The sequence below is a fragment of the Colletes gigas genome, unplaced genomic scaffold (genome assembly GCF_013123115.1).
Source record: "Colletes gigas isolate AHSC1104 unplaced genomic scaffold, ASM1312311v1 Colletes_gigas_Sc00022, whole genome shotgun sequence".
Lineage (NCBI taxonomy): Eukaryota > Metazoa > Arthropoda > Insecta > Hymenoptera > Colletidae > Colletes > Colletes gigas.
The window spans coordinates 1,859,328-1,871,873 of NW_025106651.1; the positions used below are offsets into that span (position 1 = coordinate 1,859,328).

Sequence of the window (12,546 nt, forward strand, 5' to 3'; positions counted from 1 at the left end):
AAGTTGTTCCTTAACACCATAAAGTTAGGAAAACCCCATAAAAGTTGGTCGAAATTTCAAACGACCATAACTCGTACAATAGTGAATATATTTCAATGAAATTTAGTCTGGTGGTAGAGCTCATGTTTACCTACAAAAAAGTATTAGACAACATTTCCGTAGAACGTCAAACAAATTTATTAAAAATGAAAAACGAATTTTTAAGATAAATCGACAGGGGGTAGGTGCTGAAATTCTTTGCCGAACAAAAAAATTCTAATCGTTTTGGAAAAATTATTTTCGATTGCGGGGATCAATTACAATCATTTTTGGTCAATAGACATACCCTCGAAATCCTACGCACTTTCGAGAAAATAATTCCTCATCGAAAATCTAAGGTGTGGCTGGAAATATTTCTATAATTTTTTAACGAAGCCTCAATCAACAAATTGATATTCTTGATTTTCGTCTTATTTTGGCGTCTAGAATCTCGCATTAAAATTTTTCCCAGGGGTGGCCTAACACCCTGTATATTTCTTATTTACATTGAAAGCCAACCAGAATTTAATACGAAATTTTAAGAGTCAAATAATAACGAATGTCAAGCAGGTAACAAATAAGCGTTCAATTTGTATATATATCTTCGTTACGAGCTCAACGTTTGCGTATCAATGCAGTGACACGAATCGAACGAGAAGCGTCGGTTGCCCACAGGAACCTCCATTCGTGATTAATGGAAAACAGCTGAAATAAATATCGGAAAAGTAATCAGTTTCTCCGCGAAAGTAAAGTAAATAACTCGACGACTTCGCGTGCCAGTCGATAATTCTGGATATTAGTTTCCCATCGAAGAATGGCTACTGTTTCCGACTGAATTAACTGTTCTTTCGCAGTTGCGATAATGACGGTCTTTAACGACCCGCTTCGACCTATTTTCGAATGTCGCGTTGCGCGGACACTGTCACTGTTTATTACGAGATTTTGTCTGGATACACATATAATACATTCGATACTAAAAAAATGATATACAGGCTGGTAGTCTCTCGTTACAGACGAACATTCCATAAAGTTAACACACCGTGGACAATTTTAAGAATAATGGAAGTTATTATGTAATACAAAATTTCTCGAAATATAGAGGTTGTGGCGAAATAGATAAATCTCCAATAAGAGAAATTTCAGATGTTACCGATTTTAATGAAATCTGGCAGGGTAATAAATAATTGTAAGTTAAATTTGTTTTATGAATTGCAATTGGAATCGATTAAGGTTGATAATTTAATCAATTAATTAAAAAAGTAATTGGTCGATGCCCCACGGGTTTACTGGTGCCTCAGTAATGAGTATTACCTGGGCGAAACACCATTTGATTGTTGAAACAATTTATTTTGAAGTTCCCAACTCGACACTCATTATTATTGCGTTTTCGGAACGAACAGCTGTTTTCTATGAATTATAATGTTGCTATTAACCATTGCTCTCAATTATTAATTTATTCATAGAAGAAGACTTTTTATGGATATTGTAATATGAGAGCGATCAAACATTTTGAAGATTTCAATGTGATCTGTTCTTGATACGTATACGGTCCTGCGTTAAATTGTTATTTATTAGCGCATCGATACGTATTTGTCGGCAATATTTTACAGTCCGCACTAATATTCGAAGCAAACAAATCGTCTTTCAGATTATCAGCTTTCTGTTTACGAGACAGTATTGATTATTGCCAGAATCGATAGAACAATGTTACTACTTACAATTAGTGCGAGCGTAATCGCGATTCGGTTCAGCGAAACCGCGATTCAATCGGGCCTGAAGCGTCCTACATTCCCGCGTAATTTTCGTTTCATTTCAAAATGGTAATACGCGCACCCACGATGCGAATTAGAATCCGTGGGTCACCCCTGTATTTCATACGACACGTATAATGGATCTGTATTCGCCACCGTCGCAGATTATCCTCGGTTCTGGTAAAACGCAACGTGGCTGACATTCTGCCTCTAGGGTATCTACCAAAATTGGACGAGTGAAATAACATTCGCTTGAATTTTTATCAGAATTTGTATATTTTCATTCCACAATACCAATCTTACTTCCACTTTAATATTTATTGTTTAGTTTTCTATTAGGAGTGCGTGATTTTAATAACATACATTTTTCAATGCATACTTTAAAGCATTTTAAACGTAGTTTTATAGATATAGAAATCTCGAGAACGACGAATTATGCTGTCAGAGTAATGCATCGTACAGAAATGAAGCTATTCAAGCATTGCCTTTTATATACATTACTCGATGCTGAAATATTTCTTGATTCACCTTATGACGGTCTGTATGCATGTACACGTATAGGAACATGCACGTGCGTACGCACACGATCCTATGATTATCGCTGTAAAGACGTCCACGTATATTTATGACCGAATTAACCCGCGGCAATACCCCAAGTGCAGGGACATAAATGTGGTCGTATAAATACACGACAATGATTGTGTATACATAAAATCGCTTTGTAGCGGAAGGCAAGTTTTGTAAGAGGATCGCAATTTATGGATTTCGCCTACGTTGGTAGTTGCATTCTGAAACGTCTACTTTTGTTATATTAAATAAACTCAAGCTGAAATTTTATTTGAATGCAAACTCATATTTTTCCATTTACTGTATTCACCATTTCAGACTCTATAATATGCCAGTGAATCGAAACTCTAATTATACGTATATAGAATTCCATTTCCTCGTCTTACTTGTACAATACAGAGCCAACTTCCTAGACATACGTGTTTCTTTATAAGGAATCGATCGTTCATTATCGCCGCGACTTAGTTACCGTTAACTTTCTTTCCTGAACTTCCAAGGAACTTTTAAAAGCCAAGTGGTATGAACACAACTGAAAGGAGAATCCATCTCTATAGTATTAGACACGTATAATCTTTTAGAGCCATAGGTTGCGAACACTTCTCTCTGTAATTGTTCGTTGGTTTACTTTTTCGTCTACTATTTCCTTATAGTTTCGTCCCCATTTCGTTTCATTATTATATTTACGCAAGACAACCTGACCCGGAGTAAAAAAAATTTTAAGAAATCGTAGTTGTTGACGGAATTTTCAGCCGAATCTCGATCTACTGGGGAATCAAATAGACTGCAAAGATAGCGGAAAGAGGAAAAACCGATCTCGGAAAAGCCATCCTACCTATTTCGTCTAAAAGAACAAAAGCAGCGTCAGAACGAAAACTCACTCACCTTTCAAAACAATAGGTGATTCTTTATTTTCAAGCAAGTCTGGTCGTTCGAAATACTGTTCGACAGCGTACGAATATTAAACGTTGGAATCAAACTGTTCGGTAGAAAATAATACTTTATCGTCTGACATCAATATGGTATCACCTCTATAGTTCAAATACAAACAAAGAACGAAACGAAATCAAAAAAACGGACAATCGTCGAAGAGAAGAGAATTGTTTGCGATTTCTAACGACCTTTCGAGAAACAGTGCTCGGCAATATTGCGCGCCGATGAAAAGAATGAATCGACCAGCAGTCCTCTCTAATACAATAGGGATTCGAGGAACCGAAGGCTTTTGCCTGGAACTTACAATTAGACATGGAAGCGCGAGGAGCGCGTTTACGTTCTTCCATCTACGTGCTTGGCCTGCTGCTTATCTACTTGGCCCTGATTTGATTTCGATATCCTGCCATTCTCCCGCGGGAATTCCCCGTTTCTTACTGTGGGAAATCCGCGAGGGGGAGAGAAAAGTTGTTCCCGGCCCGTTTTCGAATCACGAAATCTCTTTGTGCGGCCCCGGCTCTCTACGGTATCGATTAATCGAATATCTTTTTCTTTTAAAGAAAGTTAGACGCGCGATATTAATTCCTATTAAATGTTCTTTGGATTCCTTGAATTTCGTGGTCACTGTTTTTGTTTAATGTCAAATCAATCTTAAAGTGAAATTTAGGAGGAAAGAAAAGGAAAAAAGAAAGTGATTATAAACACTAGATTTACGGAAGCCGTCAATTTGACGAATGTCAGATTCCATATTTAAAATTGCAGAAAGCGTAAATATTATTTTTCAACAACTTATGTTGAATTTGTTTGATGCAATGTCATGAATACATATTCTAATTAAAAGAAAAATCGTATTTTAAGGTAATCATCAACATGAAAGGTATCAATAAATATACGTGCGATCAATGCCCGCAAATCTAGTGTTAATCCCTATACAGGGTGTTCGGCCACATCTGGGAAAAATTGTAATGGGAGATTCTAGAGACCAAAATAAGACGAAAATCAAGAATATCAATTTCTCGACTGAGGCTTCGTTACAAAGTTATTAAAAAATTACAAATCATTCTGAAAAAATGATTTTTGGTTGCGGAGGCCAATTACAACCATTTTTGGTGAATACACATACCCCCGAAATCCTACCCACTTTCGAGAAAAAAATTCAGGTAGGCGCTGAAATTTTTCGTTGAAAAAAAATTTGTTTAGATCGTTCTGGAAAAATTATTTTCGGTTGCATTTTTGGTCATTACATATACCCATGAAATTCCATGCATTTTCGAGAAAAAAATTCCTGATTGAAAATGTAATTTATGGCCAGAAATGTTGCCCGAAAATTTCATGCGAATCTTTAAAATGTCATAACTTTTGAACGGTTTGGAGGATTTCAATGTTTCAAACGGCAGACAACGCGTATTTTGGTGCAGAATATGTAGACGTTCCAAAAATATTCCAAAAATTGTTCCTTAATCCCGTAAAGTGAGAAAAACTCCATAAAAATGGTCCAATTTTCAAACAGCCATAACTCCTACAATAGTGAATACATTTCAATGAAACTTTTTTTTGAAGTAGAGCTCATGGGTACCTACAAAAATGTATTAGACAACTTTTTTGTCAGGCGACAAACAAAATTATTAAAAATGAAAAACGAATTTTTAAGAAAAATCGACAGGGGGTTGGTAAATTTTTTGGCGAAATTGAAGAATTTCAAATCGTTCTGGAAAAATTATTGTTGGTTGTGGGGATCAATTACTATCATTTTTGGTGAACAGACATATTCTTGAAATCCTATCCACTTTCGGGGAAAAAATTCGAGTAGGCGCCTAAATTTTTGGGCAAAAAAAAAATTTTGTTAAATTGCTCTAAAAAAATTATTTTCGGTTGTGGAGGTCAATTACAATCATTTTTGGTCAACAAATATATCCTCGAATTCCTACGTACTTTCGAGAAAAAAAATTCAGGAAGGTGGATAAATATTTCGACAAAATTAAAAAATTTCAAATTGTTCTGGAAAAATTATTTTTGGTTGTGGGGGTCAATTGCAATCATTTTTTATGAGTAGACATACCTCCGAAATCCTGCGTATTTTCGAGAAAAAAAATTCAGTACAGGCGGAACTGTAAATGTTAATAACATTTTAATGAAGCCTCCATCAACAAATTGATATTCTTGATTTTGGTCCTATTTTGACCTTTAGAATCTCCCATTAAAATTTTTCCCAGAGTGGCCGAACACCCTGTATATGTATCCCTATACATATATGGATATATGATATTAATTCCTATTATATGTTCTTTGAATTCTTTGAATTTTGTGATTACTGTTTTTGTTTAATGTTAAATCAATTTTAAAATGAAATTTAGGAGGAAAGAAAAGGAAATATTATTAATAATGTTTCATTCTAGGCCTGCTAGTGATTTGGATTAATCATCAGTAATTAAAGGGTGTATTTTAAGAATATATTTAAAGATAATACAAAAGCCGAATCCGACTACGATGTTCTCGGTAATACTCGGAAATTCGCAGAACTGGTTGGTGGTCTTTTCCAACGCGGTGGTTAGTCAAGACTGACTTTCCCTTGTCCCAAGAAGGTTCCCTTTGGTACTCTAGAATGTCCTCGAGGACCCTCCGTTTATGGCCCTGAGTCGTAGAAGTCATCGGGCCCGGCGCACATGGCCTACCATGACCTAAACAAGGTCTAGAGCCTTCCACCGAGAACGGCCAGCCTTGGGTTTTCTTACAGTATCTTAGGTTATCAGTTGATATTAATCCAGATCTGACTTGGGTACCTCTTGTGAGTGTACCAAGCGAAGAAGTAAAAAATGCAATTACAGGAACCTGAAAAAGAATTCGTAAGCACCCAGGGATAAAACCAGCGAGAATTCTTTTATGTGACTTTAATTGATTATAGTATCCACTGTCGCAACGCTCCCAGTTAAGCTGAGTGTAGCAAATACGGACAATGTATTCAGCGGTTGAATCGAATCTCTACGCAAACAGGACGTTGATGGATACGAAATCGTTATGTCCACGTTTAACGTCCGCCAGTTTCGACAGATGGCTGTATGACTGCAATCTGTTGCTTTTTACTACCGCGCGATAAAATATATTCGAACTATCTTGTTTTACTTTCAGCTCGTCTCTATTTTGAACACGGAACGCTTTAGAAATTTATAATTTTAATTTTGATCGTTTAAAGGTTTACGAATCTATGAATTTTTGTCATCTGTATAAGACATGAATTCTACAGATATTTCGATCTTAAAATTCAAACAGATGGGAAGAGTCTGACGATATGTCGTGGAGCCTTCAATCACTGGTCCATCAGCTATTCAAAGCACCACAGCTCTCACAGTGATCGCGTTAAAAACAAACCAATCTTAGCCTGGGTCTTGAAACGAAAAAGGAGGAAAAAAGGAACGGATGTTCCCGGGCTTCTTCTGACCTTTTTTCCCCCAACTCGACACCGTACACTACATCATTTTAAAAAGCGTGCAATCTAATTAATCTGTCAAACGCACCGATCACGCCGGACCTCGGTGCCACAGAAACACGAAGCGTCAAAGCGACCGTCAAACCTAGCCACCAGCGTTCCGTCAAGCGTCGGGACGCTTTCATCGATGAGCAAAGAGGAAACTACGTCACGGGGAATGACACGGTTCCGAACGTGCTGCCAAAGGAAAACAATGAAAGTATCTGTTTGTTCGGACACGTATCAATCGAGAAACTTTTCACCGACGGTTACCTTTTTCTTCACCGGAGACGAACGAGCCCGACGGACCGTGAAGACCCGCAACTGACCACGAGATAACAGCACGAGAATTGAATGAAAACGAAACGATCGAGCGTGTCCGAGTAGTCATTTGGCTGTCTAACAAACTTTCCGCCGGCAGCCGTGCGTTTCTTCCGATTGTTTCGTTGCCCCCGATTGAAATTTTCCTATACGCTGATTTCTACATTTATTCTTTTGTAGCAATATCAGCGGAGTAGTAGAAAACGAGCAACATTTTGAGGATACAGTAATGTTCTTCAGACACTGTATCCTTCAGGATTAATCTATCTTAGCCTGAAGGATACATAAGTGAAATTTAATTGGTCTCTTTTCTCCTCGAGCTACGATCAGGGAACAGAGTATGTAAAAATTGTAAAATTGTTGACACGAAAAAAATCAGTTTCGTTATAAAAAGTAGAAATAAACCCCAGTACAACCCCTGTAGTCAGGAGACCAACATCCTGCTGGGAAACCCCCATTAGGGGCTCGCAGCCAACAAGAGCATCACTTTTTAAGCCTGTCGAAACTGATTTACTAGAGTTTTTATATTTGTTCCGTCGACTATACATTTTAATGGCGCGCGAGCAAAGTTGTGTAAATTTTATTCACAAATAACAAATAAAAATTTTAGATTCATCGACAAGCCAACTTCCGTTTACGTTTCATTCGTTAATTAAAGTCCATTAGACCTTCGTTAGTCGCGTGATGGAGAAATATCTATTTTGTCATGCGAGGGATAGTGGTTATTCATTTTTTGTTTGACACAATTTTTTACTTTAATTACTTTTCGAACATTTTGATGGGAATATAATTGGAATAGATTTTTTAATAAGATGAATTCGTAAAATAAATCGTACGAAACATTATCTTTAAACAATTTGAAATACTTTGTGTAAACGATCGACACATATTTATTCGACACATTTAGAACAGAATTTTCTCGTAGCCCTATCTTGAAACCTTCCACATACATAGCATCTCCCTTGTGACCCTGTTCTAAATAGCATCAAGACGTTAGCATAAAGTCTTACGTAAATGTTAGACTACTAAACACGTTTATTTACGGAAAACGGTAGGGAATGTTTTAGTATAAATGTTAGCGTTGTTAACTTAAAACACTTCAAAACTTCGAGGAGAAATATAGGGATGAGTGCCACGTGTAATCCTCGCGATTAACGAAGTGTTAATGAATTTTTAAATTGACATTCAAGCGAGTGAAGCCCCAGGCAAAAGCTAGTTTACGAATCTATATACAATTTGTATTCATTTCGTGAATAAAATTTACCCAATTCTGAATCTTGAAATAGAACGATCGATGTGTCGTTTACTTTGGAAAAACTGAAGGGTGACATTTTTTTACCTCCTTCGAAAGTCCAATTGCAATATTTTAAGTTACGTTAAAGATTGAACCATCCAAATAAATGTTGGCTTGAAAATTAATTTTTGTATTAGGTGTACAAATGAATAATCCAAATTATCTTAAGCAGTTATAAAATCAAGTTTAACGTCAATAGATTTTCCCGCTTTTTTGTGGTCATATAGTGTTGACATATAGCTAGTTAAAACAAAAGATAGTTTAGCGAAAGGCTCAACATAACCTTCAAAAGTATTCAATTCGGTAGAGTCGAAAATGGCAACAGATAAGGCGCACATCCGATACTGCATTCTTTACGAATTCCAACAAGAGAAAAATGCTACAAGAGCATGCAAATCGATTCGTTCCTTTCTCAGTGAAGGTGTTGTATCGTATGATGTGTGTGCATTGTGGTTTATGCGGTTTAAAAGCGGTAATTTGAGTCTAATCGACAAACAACGCCTTGGAGGCCCTCGGAAGTGCGGCAACGATGATTTGGAACAACTGCTCGCTGAGTAGGCGGCACAAACGCAAAAAGAACTTGCAGAACAGTTACGAGTAACCCAGCAAACGATTTCCAAACGCCTACGTGAGATGGGAAAGATCCAGAAAGAAGGAAAATGGGTTCCGCGTGAACTCACTGCAACCAACAAAAACCAACGAGTGGCAGCGTGTCTTTCTCTTCTCAATAAGCAGCGTTGAAAGTCTTTCTTCTGAAAAATCGTTAAGGACGATGAGAAGTGGATACTCTATGACAATCTGAAACGCAGAAAGTCATGGATAAATCCCGGCGAAGCGTCAACATCGGTTGCAAAACCCAATCGCTTCAGAAAGAAGGTTCTTCTCTGCATTTGGTGGGATATCAAGGGTGGTTTATTATGAGTTGTTGGAACCGGGTGAAACAGTTACTGCGGACTGCTACCAACGTCAATTAATCTGCTTGAGTCAAGCATTGGAACGAAAACGTCCGTATACTGGCAAAGGAGAACGTCCAGTGAAATTGTTGCATAACAACGCCACAAAAGGCCACATATTGCTTCCCATACAAAAGACACCATAATGAGTCTTGGCTAGGACGTCTTGCAGCACCTGGCGTATTCAGCAGAAATTGCTCCCTCTGATTATCACCTGTTCCGGTTGATACAACACGCCTTATCCGATATGCACTTCCAATCATTGGATGAGATCCGAAAATAGCTTGACGACTTTATCGGGTCTAAAAACGTAAAATTTTTCCGAGATGGAATTCATCAGCTGCCTGAAAGATGGCTTAAAGTTATAGAAAGTAACGGCGAATACTTTGATTGAACAATTCAATTTACTTTCTTTTAAAATTGAATGTGGCTGAAAAAATTGGATTATTCATTTGTACACCTAATATTATGATTTCTGGAATTTATAAGTGTAGTTTGTTCACACTTCGTAGTGTCGTAAATCGAGTTTTGCATCAAAGGGGAAAAATTGTGTTATATATACATATAATGCGAACCTTGTCCGTTGACTAACAGCCAGGAAAGTTTTTTGAAAATATTGAAGTCCATGTCGTAAGCTTGGCTCAGATTTATAGCGAGTCGTGTAGAATCCGTTTTCCTGGCAGGCGAAATCCTATTAGACCCACGGTCTAATTTCCATGTGGTTCCCGACGTTAATTCGAATTTGCATAGACGCTAACTGAAAAGTGACACACCCAAAAGACGTACGATGCAAAGTGCTCGACGTTTCACGAAGATGGACGGAAGTCGAAATGAGAGAATCAAGGAATACATGTACTGAAAAACGTATGGATTAAAACGGACGAAAATGAAAAGTTCGCTATGAAAAGCGTTCCTATTCATGGAATATCCTGTGCGCGACGCCGAGAACGAAATTTTAGCGAATTTATTCATTTTTGTCAAACAAATATTCCCGTGTTTCGCGTCGTACATTACGATGGTAATTTATTCCCGAGGAAGAGAAAGTTAAATGATGTCACAGTGGAATGTAAACATAAATTTATCTAGTCTTGTCTTAGCAATTTTGTATTAAAATTACTGACGATACAATTAGTAGATTTTTGTAGTCAAAAGATCTGATGGCGAGTTCAACTCGATATAAGACCGCAAAAGGGTTAATATTGCATGGTTGGCAACATGTGGTGACACGCGTTACCGACAACGGTGGACAAGGCGCGTAGCTTGTCAGTTCATTATCAATTCCATACTGCAGATAATGACACGTATCCGCTCGTCACACACACGTACATGAACAGTTTCAGAGACACACGCTGACAGATTGCGCGTGATACATCGAATAAAAAATAGATTTACAAAAATGTACATAAAAATTTGATAATATTCATATCGATCGAATCGCTTGAAAATTACTCCGGTCGAGATTGTAAATAACGTTACGAAAGCGTTTAACTAATAAGTAATTATCAGTGGATGCAGTGGCTGGGACGTTTACGACGAGCAATTAAATTGAAACAGACCGAGATAATTTCGGTAAACGGAATGATGCTAAAAACATTTATTACCGGCGGTCGTAAATTCGAAAATGGAAACACGCTGAAAACGATCCGTTGCCCATATTGCATAATCAAACTACAGTGGTCATTGTTCTCAATCTGGTAATAATTGACATTTTCATCGAAACAACAATTCAACGAAAATTATATCTGCCTACTTGACGTTGAAATTCAGATTTGCCTTCGCTTTCCTCGAATATGTTTGGACGTTTTCACTGGGACTGGGAAATATCGCTTAATGCGAATTTCGCCAGAAACAATCGTGTGGGACATTTTGGATTCCCAGGGCTAACTTGTTATTCAAGCGTTTGTCATTCAAACGGTATACAATTAACGAACTTTAAAATTAATTATCAACCGCGTGTTTCAGAATATTTATTGAATGCATAAGAAAATAAATAAAAAATAATTACAGTATTACGTTATTGTCGAGAAAGACTAGCTCGAGTTTGAAGTACTAGTAATCTATTTCAAATGCATTAAACCAATGGTCAAATCGCTGTACCTGTTTAAACCCCTGTTACACTTTATCGCACTCTGCATTCTTACACGGACGATGACTCATAAGAAACAACTAAAAGTTGCACAGTTTTGTTCGCGTTTAGCTAAACAACGGTTACGGTCGGTCCGACCATAAAATGCTTTACTGCCTTGGGCGCCATTTTGGAACCCGCAGTGATCGAATCCGCTAACTAAAACTTTGTAACGCGATCGACGGAATTGAATTTTCCTGCTCGGTAATGAAAACTTCTGTCCGCTATTTTCGTTTTTACGCGGCACACAAATGAGTCTTTTAAATTTCACGCGAACACTTTGGTAAAAGTTCCTTCCGCCTTTTACAGCTCACTAAACACAGTGGGGAATGTCGACCGAGCAAAAAATCCGAAACAAGCAGATTCCAAACATTTCTCTGTTCTCCGAATTCTTTCCGAACAGTCAGGCATTTCCGACTAAAACTTAAACAACAACGTACATGGAATAAATCGCATCGCGTGCATACACAATAGGTCGGTTTTTCCATGCGTTTTGCAGATACACTGTATACGTTTTGCAAGGTTTTTACGACATACAGTATTACCACCATTGTTGATCTGAACAAAAAGAATAATATGTGTATTTTTCACAGCAAGAAATATTTCGAAAAAAAGAAGCTACACCTACGTCTTTTATTTTTTGATTAATCGCAAACAGGGTTGTCTTACGATGATAGTAACGTGTGATACTACGCAAGTTCCTTCAATATAAACATTAGCTTCTTTAGAATAATCGGAATATATAAATTACACGGTATTAGAAGGAATGGTTTCATACAAGTTTTATATATAACTCACCATTGATAACGTGTACGATGACGCTGGCACTATCCGCCACAGTGGGTACGCAACTGTAGTTTCCAGAATCGCTTGGCTTCGCATGAGTGATGTTCAACCTGTAATACAGCGAAAAACCGATATTTGCGTTAGATACTTCAAACGTATCCTCAAAATATTATTCCTTTTCAGTATGTTCTCAAACTGTTTGGACGAGCACTACCAATGTATGTATTTTACCGATCAGAGATGAGAAAAATTGTTATCCAAACAAAGATATCGAACAACGAATAAGCACTGAACGACTATTTATTCATTTCTTGGTAAATAAAACATAAAATAAAAATTCA

At 37.3% G+C, this 12,546-nt stretch overlaps 1 protein-coding gene across 1 annotated transcript in view; it reads right to left on the minus strand.

Moving 5' to 3' along the window:
- Positions 1-12,546, minus strand: part of LOC122401166 (hemicentin-1-like) — a 448,403-nt gene that overhangs the window by 13,034 nt on the left and 422,823 nt on the right. Inside the window, exon 5 of the mRNA XM_043403128.1 lies at positions 12,218-12,315. Within this exon, the coding sequence (XP_043259063.1) occupies positions 12,218-12,315 (98 nt within the window). The remainder of the gene's footprint in view (positions 1-12,217; positions 12,316-12,546) is intronic.